General features: G+C 57.0%; 1 protein-coding gene across 1 annotated transcript; it reads right to left on the bottom strand.

Annotated features, from left to right (window-relative positions):
• Positions 1 to 130: 130 nt before the first annotated feature.
• Positions 131 to 9,737, bottom strand: LOC135188322 (eukaryotic translation initiation factor 6). Its single transcript, XM_064167705.1, has 6 exons — positions 9,525 to 9,737; positions 8,951 to 9,036; positions 6,809 to 6,984; positions 5,138 to 5,314; positions 2,811 to 2,992; positions 131 to 1,361 (listed from the first exon to the last, which is right to left on the bottom strand). Exons 1-6 carry the CDS (start codon positions 9,629 to 9,631, stop codon positions 1,352 to 1,354), a joined length of 738 nt encoding a protein of 245 aa, XP_064023775.1. The 5' UTR covers positions 9,632 to 9,737; the 3' UTR covers positions 131 to 1,351.
• Positions 9,738 to 20,510: the final 10,773 nt, after the last annotated feature.

Below are 20,510 nucleotides of genomic sequence, written 5' to 3' on the forward strand. Positions count from 1 at the left end.
TCCCTCAGAGCCTTCTCTACTCCAAACTGAATGACCCCAACTCTCTCAGCCTGTCCCCCTAGGAGAGGACCTCCAGCCTCCTGCTCACCCCCTGGCACAGTGCCTACTGACAGAGGCAAAGGTAGCACTGTTAGCATCAGAGGTTCTCCAGCAATCTTTATTTGGAAGTTGGAGCAAGCAGAACTTAAAAAGCCCTTCCCAAACCATCCAGACAGTAGAACAAAAGAGACAATTCACCCAAGGTGGAGCAGCAGGGCTGGGCAAAAGCTCTGCCCAGGCTGCCTTCGGGGCAGCTCTCAGGAGAAGCCAGCTAAGCGCTGCAGTTGCATGGAAGCAAGATCAGACAAGCAGAAGCAAAGCAATCGAGGGAGCAGTGAGCAAATGGTCATCCTCTGCCTGAAAGCAGCACCTGCAGCTCCTTGCTGTCATCATCACTCCCCCACGAGGGCAGAGCTCTTCACTGCACATCTCCACCACCTCAGTGCAGCCACTGCTTAGAAACGTTCCTTAACCTTTGGTTCTGAGCCAACTTAGGCTGAAGTGGTTGAAATCTCTTTTGGTTTGCTAACTTTTGAGTTTCCCAGCATGGGTGGCTAACTCCTGCAGAACAAACCCCAGCCCACTGGCAACAGCAGGCTCTGAGCTGTCCCTTGCAGCTAGGTGAGGAGCAGTACTTGTGCCAAGAGGCACTGCAGGCAGTGGCTCCAGAGGCAGTCACGCACTGGTGCCGTTAAAAGCCTCCAGCTTGACTGTGAGAAGCCTCAGCTGTAATCAGAGCTCCTCACTTCAGAATCCACATCCCTGTGGGCACAGCTGCAAGGTAGGAGAGCAGCTGATGCCTTCTGAATGATTCTGTGACAAACAGACTGGTTTTGGTGGTGGACATGCAAGGGGCTCTTGTCCAGTTCCAGCAGGAAGGATGCTCTGCAGCAAGAGCGTGGCAAGGGCAGGCAGTGCCAGGTGTGTGCTGAAACAGTGCTGGTGCAGAACACTGAGTCATGATTTAAGGCAAAATAACCTCCAATAAACAACTCCCAAGAGCCACCAGAAACAATATTGTGGGGAATCTGAGGGGCTCAGTCAGCATCACAAAATAGAAAAGCATTTTAGCTGAGGAACCAGAGAGTGTCAGAGGGAAGGAGAGAGGGAGAGCATCCCTGCTTTGGGACTAAGGAGTATTATTCATCAGGGTTTGTAATAAGTTTGCAGAACACTACAAGAAGTTTGGTTTTGCAGCCTCTTCCTTGGACTAGGCCTGCAGAAACAATATCAGAAGATGCAGATGTCTGGAGTCCAAAGTGCAGTTGAAACTTCACTCCCTTGAGGACTTCAAAGTGGGAAGCAGCACTGCTCATGTCAAGCTAAAGAGACAAACCAGAAAGGAGTTAGCAGGTGAGTGCCAGGGAGTGCAGTAAGCATTTCAAGCCAGCAGCACTTCACTTCTCTGGGCCCACACTGCAGGGCTGTGGGCAACCTGATCTGGCTGAGGATGCCCCTGCTGACTGCAGGAGGGGCTGTGACTGGATGAGCTTCGGAGATCCCTTCCAACCCAGACCACTCCATGACTCTCACCTTTCAATTACAAAGGCACAGCAGCAATTTCCCTTCTAGAACACGAGGGGCTGCAAAAAGAAAGCAGCAGAGCCAGGGGCTGCTAACAGCCAGCCCTAAGAACTGACTTGTTGAGCTGGCAAGGGCTAAATGCAGGCTCAGCCTAGTCCAGGTATTACTAAAGGCTCAGAGCAGCTTTAGTTGCACTGAGGGACACGAGGCCTTCAGACAGCACCTGCAAGGGGCAGCAGAGAACTCTTCCAAAGCTGCCTTCACTTAACGAATCCTTTATGCCATAAACCATTCCCATACATTCCTGAGGCTCAGCCACTCCAATCTGCCTGAGGGCCTTTGAAGGTAGCCACACTCTGAGTAGGGAGCTGAGCCTCCAGAGGCTCCTTCTCTGGTTTCTTGCTCTTCTTTCAGTTGGAGAAAGAACTAAGAGGGAGGTTTGTGCTGGTGAGGCCTTATTTAAACTCAGGGCTGCAGGGCTGGGCTAGGCTGCAGATCTGCAGTGATTGGCAGCCAGGCTGGAGCACAGAGGCAGGAGGCACTCACGGGCCTGAGGAATCATACTCATAGAATCAAACAGGTTGGAAGAGAGCTCCAAGCTCAGCCAGCCCAACCTAGCACCCAGCCCTGCCCAACCAACCAGACCATGGCACTAAGTGCCCCAGCCAGGCTTGGCTGCAACACCTCCAGCCACGGCCACTCCACCACCTCCCCGGGCAGCCCATTCCAATGCCAATCACTCTCTCTGCCAGCAACTTCCTCCTCACATCCAGCCTAGACCTGCCCTGGCACAGCTTGAGCCCAACCCCACCTGGCTACAGCCTCCCTGCAGGCAGCTGCAGGCAGCAATGAGCTCTGCCCTGAGCCTCCTCTGCTGCAGGCTGCACCCCCCCAGCTCCCTCAGCCTCTCCTCACAGGGCTGTGCTCCAGGCCCCTCCCCAGCCTTGCTGCCCTTCTCCAAACACCTTCCAGCACCTCAGCAGCTCTCTGCAATGGAGGAGCCCAGAACTGGACACAGCACTCCAGGGGTGGCCTGAGCAGTGCTGAGCACAGGGGCACAAGAACCTCCCTTGTCCTGCTGCCCACACTGCTCCTGAGCCAGCCCAGGATGCCATTGGCTCTGCTGCCTACCTGGGCACTGCTGCCTCATCTCCAGCTCCTCTCTCCCAGCACCCCCAGCTCCCTCTCTGCCTGCCTGCTCTCACACACTCTATCTGGGACTGCCCACAGGCCTGAGGGTTCCTTACCTGTCAATCAAGGAATCTCTCATTTTGGTAGCAATGGTGCTGGGCTGTGCTTCGTTCAGCCTGAAGATGCTCTCGATGACAGAGAGCTCGGTGCTGGTGGTGTCCAGCCCGCAGAACGCACACCAGTCGTTAACCACCATCCCTGCCGCCACCACCTCGCTGCCGCGATTCACCGTCCCGGCCTGCAGAGGGACAGCCTCCAGTCAGCAGCAGCAGCAGCAGCAGCAGCAGCACCACCACCACCACCACCACCCCTCCTCAGCATCCTGCAGTGCAGAACCTCAGCTCGCACCCCCAAGAGACAGAGCAAGGGGCAGTGGACAGGAACTGCAAGCCCAGGAAGTGAGGGACTACTGATAAGGGTTTGTAATGATAGGAGGAGGAGGAATGGGTTTGAAGTGGCAGAGGGGAGATTGAAAGTGGATGTTAGGAAGGGGTTTTTTCAGAGGGAGGGTGGTGAGACACTGGCACAGGTTGAGGGTGGTGAGACACTGGCAAAGGTTGCCCAGGGAGGTTGTGGAGCACAGAAGCACCCAATGTGATCAAAGATCAAAGATCACATTGGGTGCTTCCGTGCTCCACAACCTCCCTGGAGGTGTTCAGGACCAGGCTGGATGAGGCCTTAAGTGACCTGTTCTTGTGGGAGGTGTCCAAGAGGTTGGAACTAGATGAGCTTTAAGGTCCCTTCCAACCTAAACCATTCTGATTCTATGATTTTAAGTCCCACCTCAACTGTTTAGTCTGGGAAAGAGCAGCCTGAGAGGGATCTCATCAGTGCTGATCAATACTCAAGGTGTGGCTGTCAGGAGGGTGGCATCAGGCTTTGTTCAGTGGTGCCCAGTGACAGGACAAGAGGGAATGGGCACAAATTTGACCAGCTGAACACAATGGGGAGCTTCTTTGTGGGTGCTGGAGCAGGCTGCCCAGAGAGGTTGTGCAGTGCCCCTCTCTGGAGGCATTCAAGCCCCATCTGAATGTGCTCCTGAGTGGACCTACCCTGGGTGATCCTGCTCTGGCACAGGAGTTGGCCTCAGTTATCTCCAGAGGTCACTTCAAATCCCTAGCACTCTGTGCTTCTGTGGTTGTGCCACCAAGAAAGACACCAGAGAAAAAGACAACCTTTCATGTCTGGAGAGAGAAGTCTGCCCCATGCAGTCAAATCAGAGCTCTAAGTGGGAAGCTAAAGGCAGAGCAGCTGTGAGAGTCTCAAGTTAGTAGGTCATTTGCAACGACCTAACTCTGGTTTTCATGCTGCTACTACAGTTAGCACTGTGAAAGTGCCTTTTGTCTCTGTGTTATGATAGAGAGTGACTGGGTTTTGCTTCATCAAGCCAAGAACATCCCTCCTGAAATGTAGCTTTGCCTTAGGAAAGAACTGAAGGTGCTTTCAAACCACCCAGTTGAGGCAGGCACCAAAACTGTGAGACTGGCATGGAAAACAACTCAAGTTGGAAGAGTCTCTTGGTGGTTTCATGCAGGATGTAGTTCACCGAGGAGCCACCTCTGGGTACAGTGCTGGCAGGGTATGTTTTACACAGGGAGTAGGCCATGAGCAGGTTAGATGGGAACTGGAGGAAACAAAACTACACCTGTAAGAAAAGATTAGTGTTTGTGGTCTACTTGAATTGTATGAGTCAAATCCATCAGCCTTGAGGATGGGAACAAATGTCCTGTGAAAGCAAGACAGCTGCTCTCCTGGGGACACCTTCTGGTCTCTGATGCTGCCTCTTAGGTGTCTCTGAAGTATTAGAGCTAAGAGTAGATTTAAATTGGATGTTAGGAGCAAATTCTTTCCTGTGAGGTTGGTGGAACACAAGAACAGGTCACCCAGGGAGGCAGTTGAGGCCCCATCCTTGGAGATATTCAAGGTCAGGCTTGACAAGTGTCTGTGTGGGCAACCTGATCTAGCAGAGGATGTCCCTGCTCACTGCAGGGGATTGGAGCAGATGATCTTTAGAGGTCTCTTCCAACCCAGACTCTTCTAATTCTACAAATCCAAGTGAGCAGAGCCAGGATGTTATCAGTTCTAATCAGCACTGCCTTAGGCCAAATCACGACCTCACACTTTCCAATGACACCCATCCCAGCAGGGCCAACCTTCAGAAGCAACCCCAAGGTGCTGAGCAGCTTGTTCAGGCCCAGAACTCTATGTCAGAGAACATTTCTCCTGAGCTTTGCCCTCTTCAAGCCTTCTCCACCTCTCCCACTTGGAACAAGCTGTGCAGAGGAAGCAGCATTTAGGAGCTGAGGAGCTGCTGAAACACTCAAAGTGAGGAGTGGGCTGGAAGGGAATGGCAAGAGGAAACACGAGCCCCAGAGTGCCTTACCACGAGGGGGACCTGCAGCAGTGAGGAGAGCTCATCCTGGTCATCGATGGAGGTTTTGGGGTGCACAATTCCCCCTTGGTTACTAAAAATGCAGTAACTTCCTACCAGCACCTGGTCTGCTACTGTCTGTCTGAAAACCTCAACCTTCAGGACATCTGCCAAGATCTCTTCTGTCTCCTGGAAACACAAAGAGAAAACAAAGCCTTTAGCAAAGAGGAGCTGCACAGTTTGAAGTCAAGCTGCTCCTGCAGCTGGGATCCTGCCCTCTGAAAGCCTGTCCACACTTCCACAATCCAACCCCACCTAGGATACTGCAACACCACCTGGAATCCTGCATCCAGCTCTGGGCTCCTCAGTTCAGGAGGGACAGGGATCTGCTGGAGAGAGCCCAAGGGAGGGCTCCTAGGATGCTGCAGGCACTGCAGCACTGCCTGAGGAGGAGAGGCTGAGAGCCCTGGGGCTGAGAGTCTGCAGAGGAGAAGGCTGAGAGGGGACCTGAGCAATGTCTGTAGGTAGCTGAGGGCTGGGGGGCAGGAAGGGAGGCACAGGGACAGCCTCTGCTCACCTGTGCCCTGCCACAGGACAAGGGCAAGGGAGGGGAACTGCAGCACAGGAGGTTGCAGCTCAACATGGAGAAGAACTTCTTGGCTGGAAGGGTCCCAGAGGCCTGGCACAGGCTGCCCGGAGAGGTTGTGGAGTCTCCTTCTATGGAGCCTTCCCAGCCCTGTCTGGGTGTGTTCCTGTGTGCCCTGTGCTGGATTCTCTGCTGCTGCTCTGCCCGGGGCTGGGCTGGCAGCTCTCCAGAGGCCCCTCCTAGCCCCTGACATTCTGTGATCATTACAAAACACCTACTCAATCTTTGATGCTGTTATGGTATCAGTTCTCAAACACAAAGGAACTGCAACTTTCTCTCCTCTGGACTTAAAACTTTCATGGAAGAACCTTCCCTCTCCCTTCACTCTGTCCCCACACAGACCACCACAGCTTGTTTTAACTACTGCAAAGCTCAGGGTGCTCAGCAGTAGCTTCTAACCACTGCTGAGGTCCTGACTAATCTCTTCTTCATGCTCTACCACACCTACCCACACCCTCTTTCATTCAGTCAGTTTTATCCCTGACTCTGCTTTGGCAATGATTTTCTCCCCACCCTGAGTGAATTTCTATAGGCAAAGCTTGCTCCCAGGGTGTTTCTCTTGTGCAGGAACTGGCTAGAACAGGCCTGTACCTCACTGCAGCTCTAAGTGAAGACAACTCAGCTGCTTGTCTTCAACCCCTGCAGAAAGTGTGACAAGGAGGGTATTCTGCAGCTCTCAAAGGCTTCAGTTTTGGTGAGGTGCGGTGCCCCTGACAATACACTGCCCCTCTGCAGAGAGCATGCTGAACAAGAGGGCACCCTGGGGCAAGAGTTCCACATCCACAAATGAACACAAGATAAAAAGCTGAACTGAAACCAAGCCAGAAGTCCAAAATCCATTTCTGAGACCTCTCTGGAGCAGAAAGGAAAGGGTGAGGCAGCACAGCTCCTGCCTGCCCTTAGCTGAGCTGCCAGCACAGCTCCGAGCCCCTGCTGACACAGGCAGTGATCCTCAACACCTCCAATCCCCAGCTGCAGCCTGGCAATCATTTCACACCCATCCAGGGTGAATTTCCAGCTGGGCTGGAGCCACACACCCTGTCAAGGTCTGGGTGCACCAGAGCTACGTAGTCGTTGCAGGTGGTGACGTTGCCCAGCGCCGAGAGCCTCTCCTCCACCCGCTGGATCCGGACGGAATCTGGGAGGCTGTTGCGGATGTGCTGCAGCTCCTGGTCCGTGGTACTGCTTGGCACTAACAGGCCATGCCTGTTCCCTAAAATGGCAAACAAAAAGAGTGTTTCCAGGGCCTTTCCCACCTTCCTGATGGGCACAAACCAGCCTGGAGTGCCCTTGGCCTGCCCCCACAAGGTGCTACTGGCCAGGCTGCAGAGAGAGGAGTTTGCTGGGTGGCCTGCTCCGGGGGTAAGGAAGTGGCTGGATGGTGGCACCCAGAGGGTGGTGCTCAAAGACTCCAAGTCCAGCTGGAGAGCAGTGCCAAGTGGTGTCCCTCAGGGGCTGGGACCTGTGCTGTTTAATACTCTGATCACTGCTATAGCCAGCAGGGCCCAGTACACCATCGGCAGTGTGCAGGTGACAGCAAGCCCAGTGCTGCTGTCAGCATGCCAAAGGGGCAGGATGGCACCCAGAGGGAACTGGAAAGATTGAGAGCTCTGCCCAGGTGAACCTCAGGAGGTTCAGCAAGAGCAAGGGCAGGGATCTGCACCTGGGCCAGAGCAGTCCTCACTGTCAACACAGGCTGGGGCAGGAGGGGATGGAAAGCAGCTCTGAGGGAAAGGACTTGGGGCATTGGTGGGGGAGAAGCTGGACAGGAGCAGGCAGTGTGAGACTGCAGCACAGAAGGCCAAGGGCAGCCTGGGCAGCATCCAAAGTAGTGTGGGCAGAGATGGAGAGAGGAGATCCTGCCCCTCTGCTGAGACCTCATCTGCCAGGGCTGTGCCCAGCTGTGGAGCCCTCAGCATAGAATGGGCATGGACCTGATGGAGAGAGTCCAGAGGAGGCCACGAAAATGCTCAGGGGGTTGGAGCAGCTCTGCTGCAAGGACAGGCTGAGGGAGCTGGGGTGTGCAGCCTGCAGAGGAGAAGACTCCTGGGAGACCTAATAACAACCTTCCAGTACTTGGAGTCTACAAGAAGGATTGAGAGAGACTGTTCATGAAGGCCTGCAGGGACAGGACGAGGGCAATGGCTTCAATCTAGAGCAGAGCAGATGGAGATTGGATGTGAGGAACAAGTCCTGCCCCAGGAGGCTGCTGCAGCACTGCAACAGGTTGCCCAGGGAGGTGCTTGAGGCCCAGCCCTGGAGATAATCAAGGTGAGGCTCAAGAGGGTCTGGGCAACCTGTTGTAGTTGAGGATGTCCCTGTTAACTGCAGAGGAGGTTGGACTGGATGAGCTTTGGAGGTCCCTTCCAATCCAGACCATTCTGTGATCCTATGCCTCCCAAGTCCAGAAATCAAGAGAAGTTAACGTTGCCATCTAAAACCAACACAGCCCAGGATGAAGGGAGAAGCAGAGTGAAGCCCACACTTAGAGCAGAAAAGGGTGAACAGCTCTGCCTTGGAGCACTTCTTTTATGCAGCAGAACTGAAGGTTCTCAATGGCACACTTTGACTAGAGGAAATGACCTCAAGTTGGGCCAGGGGAGGCTCAGGGTGGAGATGAGGAAAAAATTCTTTGCTGCAAGAGTGGTCAGGCACTGGCACAGGCTGCCCCCACTACTGCAGCTCTTTGCTATGCAATCACAGAACCAAGCAGGCTGGGAGAGACCTCCAAGCTCAGCCAGCCCAACCTAGCACCCAGCCCTGCCCAAGCAACCAGACCATGGCACTAAGTGCCCCAGCCAGGCTTGGCTGCAACACCTCCAGCCACAGCCACTCCACCACCTCCCTGGGCAGCCCATTCCAGTGCCAATCACTCTCTCTGACAGCAACTTCCTCCTCACATCCAGCCTAGACCTGCCCTGGCACAGCTTCAGGCTGTGTCCCCTTCTTCTGCTGCTGGCTGCCTGGCAGTAGAGCCCAACCCCAGCTGGCTACAGCCTCGGTTTACTCTTTCCACTTTCACCCTCTTCACACACTTGAAACACCAAAAGAAGAACTCCAGAGGGCGAGGGACGCCTCCCGCGGACTCCCCACTGCTGAACCCACGGAATGTCCCCACCGAATCGCGACGGTCTCCCCTCCTGCCCCCGCAGCCCCTCCAGGGCCGCTCCGACACCTACCCACACACATCCTGCCGATGATGCGGCAGCCGGCGATGGAGGCGTGCACCACCGGGATGGCTTCGCAGAGCTCGCCCTCGAAGACGCTGCAGGGAGAAAGCGCCGTGAGGGCAGCGCCCGGAGGGCAGCGCCGGGAGGGCAGCGCTCGGAGGGCAGCGCCCGGAGGGCAGCGCCGGGAGGGCAGCGCTCGGAGGGCAGCGCCGGGAGGGCAGCGCCGGGAGGGCAGCGCCGGGAGGGCAGCGCCCGGAGGGCAGCGCCGGGAGGGCAGCGCCGGGAGGGCAGCGCCGGGAGGGCAGCGCCGGGAGGGCAGCGCTCTGAGGGCAGCGCCCGGAGGGCAGCGCCCGGAGGGCAGCGCCGGGAGGGCAGCGCTCTGAGGGCAGCGCCGGGAGGGCAGCGCCGGGAGGGCAGCGCCCGGAGGGCAGCGCCGGGAGGGCAGCGCCGGGAGGGCAGCGCTCTGAGGGCAGCGCCGGGAGGGCAGCGCCGGGAGGGCAGCGCCGGGAGGGCAGCGCCGGGGCCCAAGAGCCGGCGGGCGCGGGGCGGCGCCGCCCGGGCCGAGGCCTCCAGGCCGCCTCACCTGTAGAAGTTCTCGGAGCCGCCGATGGCCACCAGGCAGTAGGCGTTGGTCAGCTTGGCGAAGCAGCCCAGCTCGTTGTTGTTCTCGAAGCTGGCGCGGACAGCCATGGCCCGGCCGGACGCGGGAGCGGCGGCGGCGAACGAAGGGGCCCAGCACCAGCGCCCAGGCACCGCTTCCGCTGCCGCTGCCCAGAGCGGCCCCGGGCCCGCCTCGGCGGATGGCGCCGCCACCGGCCGGGAGGCGCAGTGCCCCGGGCGCGCCCACACCGGGGAGGCGGGCGGGGCCCCCGGGGCTGTCCCTGTCCCACCCGGAGGAGGAGGGTGGGACCCCCGGGGGGCTCTCCCTGTCCCTGTCCCCGTGGGGCTGTCCCTGTCGCAGCCGGAGGAGGAGGTTGGGACCTCTGTGGGGCTGTTCCCGTCCCAGTCCCGGGCGGGACCCGCCCCGAGGGCAGTCCCCAGGGCGCGAGTGACATCCGCACGCCCCCGGGCACCGCCTGCCCCCGCCTGGCCCCTGCCGTGTCCCCGCGGCCGCGACGCCACCAGGGGCCGAGGCCACCCCCATCTGCCCTCGCAGGACACCTGCCCCCGAGGGGGCCGCTGCGGCCACCACCCCCTGAGTGCAGACGCAGCCCACGTCCAGCTGCTGCCCACCGCGGACATCTCAGCCCCCTCCAGGCTGTGCCTGGGCACCGCCCGGGCACGGACACCCATCTGCAGAGATGCCCCCTGCGTGTGGACATGCCACCCACCACCCAGGTGCCACCCGAGCGCCTCAGCGTGCCACTCGTGTTACAGGCCAGCCTGGCACCAGCTGCCACCCACGTTCAGCTACCACCTGCGTGTGGGCACCACCTGTGCCATTCCCCCACCCACCTGCAGACACCACCTATGTGCCAGCGTCAGTCACCGACAGATGCCACCCCCGTGCCCAGGCACGCAGCCTGCATCTCCCTGGCGTGGCACAGGGGGCACAGAGCAGCCCTGGGCACGCTTAGCTGCCCACGAGGGACCCCACAGGACTTCTTCCCGAGAGAGCAGCTCCTTTGCTGGCTGTGACCACCTTGCCCTGCCTCTGCCCGCTCCGGGTGGGCACAGGGAGGGAAACCACTCGGGACAAAGAGAACCTGGGCTCAGCCTGCAGGCCTCAGTGGGCAAACAGATGCCAGCTGTAGCAGTGGTTGTGCTGCCTGGGTGGTTTTGGGGGAGGGGAATGGCTCTTTCCCAAACGAGTCCAAAGGCTGTGGAGGTGTGGATTGAGCTCATGCTACTTTACTGCCATAATCAAGAGCAGTGTGGGCACAGGGCAAGGGAGGGGATTCTGCCCCTTGGCTCTGCTCTCCTCAGGCCCCACCTGCACTCCTGGCTGCAGCTCTGCAGCCCCCAGCACAAGCAGCACATGGAAGTGTGGCTCTGCCTGCCTCAGGGACCTGGGGGTGCTGCTGGAGGAGAAGCTCAGAAGGAGCTGCCAGAGTGCAGCCCAGAGAGCAGCCAGAGTGTGGGCAGCAGGGGGAGGGAAGTGATCCTCCCTCTCTGCTCTGCTCTGCTCTGCTGAGACCCCACAGGAGTACTGTGTCCTGTTCTGGAGCCCCTGGGACAAGAGGGCTGTGGAGGTGCTGGAAGGTGTCCAGAGCAGGAGGATGAGCAGAGGGCTGGAGCTGCTCTGCTGTGAGGAGAGACTGAGGGAGTTGGGGCTGTTCAGTCTGCAGAGCAGGGAGAGCTGAGAGCAGCCTTGCAGTGCCTGAAGGGGCTGCAGGAGAGCTGGGGAGGGACTTTGGACAAGGGCTGGCAGTGGCAGGCTGAGGGCCAATGGCTTTGAGCTGGGAGAGGGGAGAGTGGAGCTGAGGAAGAGACTGTTGAGAGTGAGGGTGTGGAGAGACTGGCACAGGCTGCCCAGGGAGGTTGTGGAGCACAGAAGCACCCAATGTGATCTTTGATCACATTGGGTGCTTCTGTGCTCCACAACCTCCCTGGAGGTGTTCAGCACCAGCCTGACCCCAGTGCAGTAGAGCACCCTCAAGGTGCTGCTGCTCCTCACTGCTGTTTCGCATGTACACCACCGACTCCTCAGGCCACCCTGTGGCTTGTGTCCCCGTTCCCCTCTAGGAGACAAGTACTGGGTGTTTAAGGAGGTGACAGCAGAGCCTGGCTACCCACACAGCCTGGTGGAGCTGGGCAGCTGCCTGCCGCGGGAGGGCATCGACACGGCGCTGCGCTGGGAGCCCGTGGGCAAGACCTACTTCTTCAAGGGCGACAGGTACTGGAGGTACAACGAGGACAAGAGGGCCACCGACCCAGGCTACCCCAAGCCCATCACCGTCTGGAGAGGCATCCCGCAGGCTCCACAGGGAGCCTTCATCAGCAAGGAAGGCTGTAAGTGCGCTTGGGACAGCTCCGTGGCTGCCCTGCTGGGTGGCTCTGCCTGCCTCAGGGCCCTGGGGGTGCTGCTGGAGGAGAAGCTCAGAGTGAGCTGCCAGAGTGCAGCCCAGAGAGCAGCCAGAGCCTGGGCTGCGGCAGTGTGGGCAGTGTGGGCAGTGTGGGCAGCAGGGGGAGGGAAGTGATCCTCCCTCTCTGCTCTGCTCTGCTCTGCTCTGCTGAGACCCCACAGGAGTACTGTGTCCTCTTCTGGAGCCCCTGGGACAAGAGGGCTGTGGAGGTGCTGGAAGGTGTCCAGAGCAGGAGGATGAGCAGAGGGCTGGAGCTGCTCTGCTGTGAGGAGAGACTGAGGGAGTTGGGGCTGTGCAGTCTGGAGAGGAGAAGGCTCTGAGGTGACCTTCTTGTGGCCTCTCAGTATCTGAAGGGGGCTACAAGAAAGCTGGGGAGGGACTTTTTAGGCTCTCAGGGAGTGATGGGACTGGGGGGAATGGAGCAAAGCTGGAAATGGGCAGACTCAGACTGGAGGTGAGGAGGAAGTTGTTGAGCAGGAGAGTGGTGAGAGGCTGGAATGGGTTGCCCAGGGAGGGGGTTGAGGCCCCATGGCTGGAGGTGTTTGAGGCCAGGCTGGCTGAGGCTGTGTGCAGCCTGCTCCAGTGTGAGGTGTCCCTGGGCATGGCAGGGGGTTGGAACTGGATGATCCTTGAGGTCCCTTCCAGCCCTGCCTGATTCTCTGATTTCCTGGCACTGCAGTGGAGTCTCAGAAGTGCTGGGGGCAGGTGGACACCTGTGAGCCACAGCACTCTGAGGCCCTTCCCAAGCCTTCCCCCAAGCCATACACCTCCTCAGCTGCTGAAGCACACTTTGCTGATGCCAGCTGAGGGGGACAGGGAGCTTTGCTGGCTGTGCTGCCACAGCAGCCCCTACCCAAGGGGTCCTGGGCCCTGACTGAGAGGAAGCCATAATTGTATTTCTCTTCTGGCTCAGCCACTCCAACCTGCCTGGGGGGCTTTGAAGGCAGCCACACTCTGAGTAGGGAGCTGAGCCTCCAGAGGCTCCTTCTCTGGTTTCTTCTTCTTTCAGCTGGAGAAAGAGCTAAGAGGGAGGACTTGTGCTGGGGAGGCCTTGTTTAAACTCAGGGCTGCAGGGCTGGGCTAGGCTGGAGGTCTGCAGTGATTGGCAGCCAGGCTGGAGGACAGAGGCAGGAGACTCCAAGCTTCCACCACTGCTCCCTTCTCCTTTTCCCCTTTTGTAAAGGCCTCATTTGGGGAGCTGAGAGCAACTCAGAGAGCATGCAGCATAAACCATCAGCCTTTTGGTAGCAGCAGGACTCACTCAGCATCTGCTGGCTCAGGCTGGGTGAACAGGAACCTTCAGTGTTCTTCCAGGCACCCTGCTGCTGCCTCTCTGTGGAGTGTTCATTGGCTGCTGCTGAGCTGCCCTTTGCAGATGTCTCAGGGAAAAACCACTTAGAAAGTTAGTTGTGGGATTGGTATCCACAGCTTGTCCCAGCCATGGGGAGTGGTGTTCTGTGGGGACAGTTGCACCCAGGAGCTCTGGCATCTCCTTCAAATCCTAGCTCCAAAAGCACCTTCCCTTCTCAGCAGTGTTGGGATGCCCTGGCTGAAGGTGTTTCACTGCCCCAGGCAGCTACCACCCCCACCCTAGAGCCTGTGCAGAGGCACATCCGAGGAGACCTTACTGTGGTTCTTCCAGGGTCTGAGAGGGGCTACAAGAAAGCTGGGGAGGGACTTTTTAGGGTGTCAGGTAGTGACAGGAGTGGGGAGAATGAAGCAAGCCTAGGAGTTGTGGGCTCCTGAATTGCAGAGAGATGCTGAGGTGCTGGAAGGTGTTTGGAGAAGGGCAGCAAGGCTGGGGAGGGGCCTGGAGCACAGCCCTGTGAGGAGAGGCTGAGGGAGCTGGGGGGGTGTAGCCTGCAGCAGAGGAGGCTCAGGGCAGAGCTCATTGCAGCCTGCAGCTGCCTGCAGGGAGGCTGTAGCCAGGTGGGGTTGGGCTCTGCTGCCAGGCAGCCAGCACCAGAAGAAGGGGACACAGCCTCAAGCTGTGCCAGGGCAGGTCTAGGCTGGATGTTGTTAGGAAGTTCTTCCCAGAGAGAGTGATTGGCATTGGAATGGGCTGCCCAGGGAGGTGGTGGAGTGGCTGTGGCTGGAGGTGTTGAAGCCAAGCCTGGCTGGGGCACTTAGTGCCATGGTCTGGTTGGTTGGGCAGGGCTGGGTGCTAGGTTGGGCTGGCTGAGCTTGGAGCTCTCTTCCAAGCTGTCTGATTCTCTGATTCTAAGTAGATAGATTCAGATTGGATGTTAGGAAGAAGCTCTTCAGCATGAGGGTGGTGAGAGCCTGGCACAGGCTGTCCAGGGAGGTGGTGGAAGCCTCATCCCTGGAAATTTTTTAGGCCAGGCTGGATGTGGCTCTGGGCAGGGTGATGCAGTGTGAGGTGTCCCTGCCTGTGGCAGGGGGCTTGAAGCTGGATGATCCTCGAGGTCCTTTGCAGCCCTGCAGCAGCACAGCTTGCCGAGCTGGCAGCGTGGTGAGGAATGCCTCCTTGGCCTCACTGGTCAGTGCAGACTGGGTCAGGGATCAGTGACACACATTGAACACTCACAAGTCCCTGGGCCCTGATGAGATGCACCCAAGGGTGCTGAGAGAGCTGCCCGAGGTTGCCACTCTGCCACTCTCCATCATCTTTGCCAACTCGTGGCAGGCAGGAGAGGTGCTGAGGGCTGGAGCAGAGCCAATGGCACTGCAGCCTTCAGAAAGGGCAAGAGAGAGGTTCCAGGGGACTACAGACCAGGCAGCCTCACCTCCATCCCTGGGGAAATGATGGAGCAGCTCCTGCTGGAGGGCATCTCAAGGCACTTGGGGGAGAAGAAGGTTCTCAGGAGTAGGCAGCATGGATTTACCAAGGGGCAGTCAGGCTTGGCTAACCTGAGAGCATTCTGTGATGCCATAACTGAATGGGTAGCTGCAGGGAGAGCAGTGGCTGTAGTCTGCCTTGCCCTTAGCAAGGCCTTTGGCACCGTCTCCCATGTCAGTTCAGTGAGCAAGCTGAGGAGGTGTGGGATGGAAGAGCAGGCAGTGAGGTGGGTTAGGAACTGGCTGCAGGACAGAGTTCAGAGGGTGGTGCTCAATGGTGCCAGGTCCAGCTGGAGAGCTGTGACCAGTGGAGTCCCCCAGGGCTCAGTGCTGGGTCCAGTCCTGTTCAGCATCTTCATCAGTGCCCTTGCTGAGGGCACAGACAGACAGAGGCTGCTCAGCAAGTTTGCTGCTGACCCCCAGCTGGGAGGCTTGGCTGAGACAGCTGCAGGCTGTGAGGCCACCCAGAGAGCCCTGGGCACAGAGCTGGGCACAGAGGAGCCAGATGAGGTTCCCCAAGGACAAGAGCAGAGTCCTGCCCCTGGGGAGAGATAACAAAGTGCAGCAGTCCAGGCTGGGAGGTGACTGCTGGAGAGCAGCCCCAAGGAGAGGGCCCTGGGGGTGCTGGTGGCTAACAGTTCCCCATGGCACAGCAATGTGCCCTGGGGGCCAAGAAGGCCAAGACAAGCAGGAGATCAGGGCAGGGCAGCAGAGGGTTATGGAAAACAAGTCCTGCCTGACTAATCTGATCTCATTCTACAGTAAGGTGCCTAGGGGATGGGGGAAGGGTCTGGGCATTAGCTAAGCCTGTGACAATGTCTCCCACAGTATCCTCCTGCAGAGACTCCTGGCACAAGGCTTGGCTCAGTGCCCTCTGCCCTGGGTAAAATCCTGGCTGCTGGCTGGGCCCAGAGAGCAATGGGAATGGAGCTGAACCTGGCTGGGGCCCAGGCACCACCAAGCTGTGTGGTGCAGATGACAGCTGGAGGGAAGGATCCATCCAGAGGGAGCTGCACAGGCAGCAGAGGTGGTCAACAAGGGCAAGGACCTGCAGCTGGGTGGAGGCAATGACAAGCACAAATGCAGGCTGAGCAGCGAGTGGCTGGAGAGCAGCCCTCAAAAGGACTTGGAGCTGCTGGTAGAAGAGAAGCTCAGCAGGAGCCAGCAGCGTGCACTTGCAGCCCAGAGAGCAACCAGACCTGGGCTGCAGCAGCAGCAGTGTGGGCAGAGGGCAAGGGAGGGGATTCTGCCCCTCTACACCCTTGCCCAGTTCTGGAGCCCCTGAGACAGGCAAGATCTGGAGGTGCTGGAAGGTGTCCAGAGAAGGGCCGCAAGGATGAGCAGAGGGCTGGAGCTGCTCTGGGGACAGGCTGAGAGAGTTGGGGCTGTGCAGGCTGGAGAGAAGGCTCTGAGGAGACCTTGTGGTGGCCTTCCAGTATCTGAAGTGGGCTACAGAGAAGCTGGGGAAGGACTTTTGAGGGTATCAGGGAGTGATAGGAATGGAGCAGAACTAGAAGTGGGTAGATTCAGATTTGTACAGGGGAAATGACCTTGAACCTGACCCTAGGTGGTCTTGACTATGTCGTGGAGGGCCAAAGATAGTCTTATTTCTGCCTTGCCCTGCCTGGACAGATTTTTCTGCCTAAACTAGAGGTAAAGGCATTAAATGGATAAAAGGGGCACAACAAACCTGGTGCCACAGAGCCTGGCCTGCCTAGGGTCTGTGCTGTATAAGGTGGTTGTAAAGATGTTGTGTAAGCCCCCACACACCCAGCTCGTGTCTGCCTGGGGTAGACCCCTGTGCTTCCCATATTTGGGAAAGTCCAGGCCTGTGCTTTTGCCTAGTATGGTAAGGTTTGGCTGCCTGCCAACCTGATTGGTCATTCCAGTGGCCAAAGGAGCCATTAATCTCAGCCCACAGTCAATAAATAGGGGTGCACAGGTCAACAAGGGGCTCGGACCCCTCTGCATAGCTCAGGTTCCATTTGCACGCTCGGACTCCCCTGCCTGCCTTGCAGAGCTCACTTAAGCCTGCCTATATATATATATATATATATATGTGGAGCCCATAGTCTCCCATCCAGCTGTGCACATCTGCAGGCCACTGTGTTCTCAGGACCAGACCCTGCATTGCTTCATTCTCAGAACCAGACCCTGCATTGCTTCATTGCCTGCCTTCACCTTCCCCCAGCAGCCACGCACACCTTGCATGCTGCTGCCTATCACTGCCTGGTGAGTGCCACTGCTGCTGGGGTACCAGGAAGCAGACCCCCATTGCAGGAATAGGGGAATGGTTTGTTAGCAAGGAACAGTTGCCTGAGGCAAAACAAATACAGCACAGACCTTGGGCATGCAATGTGTGGGTCAGACAGACCTCAGAAGAGAAAGATAAGTAGGATCCTGCAGTCAGGGCTGCTCAGATAGTTGCATAGCAACATATATCAAGGAGCAGAGAAAGTAACACTAGCCTCTTTGGCCTGAGCAGAGTGTTAGCCAGTCATGTAGTAGATACTAACTTTTTTACTGTAGTTCTAACCAATCAGTGATTAACAGGCCAGCCTTTCTGAGGCAATATATACCTGCCTATTTTTCTAATAAAGTGGAATTTTGGCTTGCATCGAGTCGTTGCCCCATCCCTTCATTGCAGCACCCAACTGCCATAGAATCAACCAGGTTGGAAGAGACCTCCAAGATCATCCAGTCCAACCTATCCCCCAGCCCTATCCAGTCAACCTGACCATGGCACTAAGTGCCTCATCCAGTCTCATCTTGAAGACCTCCAGGGACAGTGCCTCCACCACCTCCCTGGGCAGCCCATTCCAATGCCAATCACTCTCTCTGTGAAGAACTTCCTCCTAACATCCAGCCTGTACTTTCCCCTGGCACAACTTGAGACTGTGTCCCCTTGTTCTGTTGCTGGTTGCCTGGGAGAAGAGGCCACCCCCCACCTGGCTACAATGTCCCTTCAGGTAGTTATAGACAGCAATGAGGTCACCCCTGAGCCTCCTCTTCTCTAAGCTAAACACCCCCAGCTCCCTCAGCCTCTCCTCATAGGTTTTGTCTGCACACAATCAGCCTGCTAGCCACATGAGAACCGTGCTCAGACTGCACAGCATCCTACTCCTGCACCTGAAGTCCTGCCCAACAATCCCTGGACAGAGCATCCAGAAGAAGCCAGGAGACAAGGGCAGAGATTGCATCCTTCTCCTGGAGAACAAGGTCAGAGACCATCATTTCCCCACAAGCCAGGAAGAATCTCCTTTCCCCTTAAGCCAGGAGCATTCCAGCCTCAAAGTCCACAGGCAAAGCTCCCCTGAAGTTTGGACACTAGGCATAGGCTGTGACATAGCCCCAGAGGGTGACTGATCATTAATAAGAGCTGTGAGTAAATGCTTTGATGCCTCTGCAATAATTTCTGCTCTGCCATAGAGCAGAAAGGAGTTTCCAGCCCACTCTGCTGGGTGAGTAGCACATAGACCCCAAGCAGCATTAAGCTGTGGGGAAAGACTCCTCTCTCTGTTTATAGTTTGAATGTTTGCTACTTATTAAGAAGTGACTGTAGATCTTTGTCCTAGAATGTTTTCATAACCATGCAGAATACCTTTTAATATTAAATACACAGAGGTTGGGGGGGGGGCAGAGTTCAGAATACTGAAGGCAATTTCTCCCCTCCACCAAAATCAGCATAGGCAGCAGAATGCCCCTCCGTGACAGACCCCTCCCCAGGGGTGGGTCTGACCACTAACAAGTGATGGTTAGCCCTCTCCCCCTTCCTATCTAGAGATCCAGAAAAGCAGGGGGAGGGCTTCTCTGTGCTCCCTGCTTCCCAGCATCACCATCCTGTTCCTCTTTGTTTTACCATGTGGCCATCACCCACGAGGAGGTCAAAGGCACTGCCATCGAAACCTGGTTGTACTCACACAGTTATCACAGTATCATCAGGGTTGGAAGAGACCTCACAGATCATCAAGTCCAACCCTTTAGCACAGAGCTCAAGGCCAGACCATGGCACCAAGTGCCACGTCCAGTCCTGCCTTGAACAGCTCCAGGGACGGCGACTCCACCACCTCCCCGGGCAGCCCATTCCAGTGTCCAATGACTCTCTCAGGGAAGAACTTTCTCCTCACCTCCAGCCTAAATTTCCCCTGGCACAGCCTGAGGCTGTGTCCTCTTGTTCTGGTGCTGGACACCTGAGAGAAGAGAGCAACCTCCTCCTGGCCACAACCTCCCCTCAGGTAGTTGTAGACAGCAATGAGGTCTCCCCTGAGCCTCCTCTTCTCCAGGCTAACCAATCCCAGCTCCCTCAGCCTCTCCTCGTAGGGCTGTGCTCAAGGCCTCTCCCCAGCCTCGTTGCCCTTCTCTGGACATGCTCAAGCATCTCAATGTCCCTCCTAAACTGGGCGTCCCAGAACTGAACACAGGACTCAAGGTGTGGTCTAACCAGTGCAGAGCACAGGGGCAGAATGACCTCCCTGCTCCTGCTGGCCACACCATTCCTGATGCAGGCCAGGATGCCACTGGCTCTCTTGGCCACCTGGGCACACTGCTGGCTCATGTTCAGGTGGGTATCAATCAGCACCCCCAGATCCCTCTCTGTCTGGCTGCTCTCAGCCACTCTGATCCCAGCCTGTATCTCTGCATGGGGTTGCTGTGGCCAAAGTGCAGCACCCTTTGTACCTTGTTCTCCCTTCCCTATACCTTTGTAACTTCCCTACCTCAGAGACCTTTGTGATTTATTGTTAAACTTTCCTTCTTTTTAACTTCCAAATTGCAGTGAGATTATTTAGGTCTGCTTCACCTTTCCTCTCTCTACATCCAAATCCTTTCTTTTGGAAAGAAGGGGGAAGAGCACTAAAAAAAAAAAATGTTATTGGTTGTAGCAAATGTATTTGAGTCTTTGGGAGTTTAAATTAGAACCAAGATAAGTTTGGATGTTAGGAAGAAGTTCTTCAGCATGAGAGTGGGGAGGGCCTGGCACAGGTTACCCAAGGAGGTGGTGGAAGCCTCATCCCTGGAAGCTTAAGTTCCACAGCTACATCCAGCCTGGCAACCTGATGTAGTGTGAGGTGTCCCTGCCCATGGCAGAGGTTTGGAACTGGCTGACCCTTGAGGTCCCTCCCAGCCCTAAGAGTTCTGTTACTCTCTATCAGGGCTTTGTGGGACCTGGTGTCATCGTGGCACACCAGCAGCCACGCTGGGTGCTCTGAAACCAGGACAATTCAGAAGGCATGAATCTGCAAGAACTGGACCAGAGCCCAGGAGAGCATCTAATGAAAACTCCTCTGCTGTGGCACAAACCCCTGCTGCTCCAGTTGAGGAAGCAGCAAGCAAAGGAGAGAATCCACCTGTGGCAGAAGGAGCTGAGGAACTTCTTTCCTCAAAGGAGAACCCTGAGGTATTGCCACCCTCAGCCAACTGCCCTTCAATCTAAACATAAACCCAAAAAGTATGAAGTCAGAAGCACTCTCTGAAAAGTCACTTCCCTGGCATAGCAAGGGAGCCTGTGTGTGCTTCTGGAGCCTCCAACACAAGGACAGGGAAGTGTTGGAGCCAGCCCAGAGGAGGCCACCAAGATGCTGAGAGGGCTGCAGCAGCTCTGCTGTGAGCACAGGCTGAGAGAGTTGGGGCTGTGCAGGCTGGAGAGGAGAAGGCTTGGAGGAGCCTTGCAGGATCTGAGGGGGGCTACAAGAGGGACTACTGACAAGGCCTTGGAATGACAGGACAAGGAGGAATGGGTTTGAAGT

This window comes from Pogoniulus pusillus, chromosome 29 (assembly GCF_015220805.1).
Source record: "Pogoniulus pusillus isolate bPogPus1 chromosome 29, bPogPus1.pri, whole genome shotgun sequence".
NCBI lineage: Eukaryota > Metazoa > Chordata > Aves > Piciformes > Lybiidae > Pogoniulus > Pogoniulus pusillus.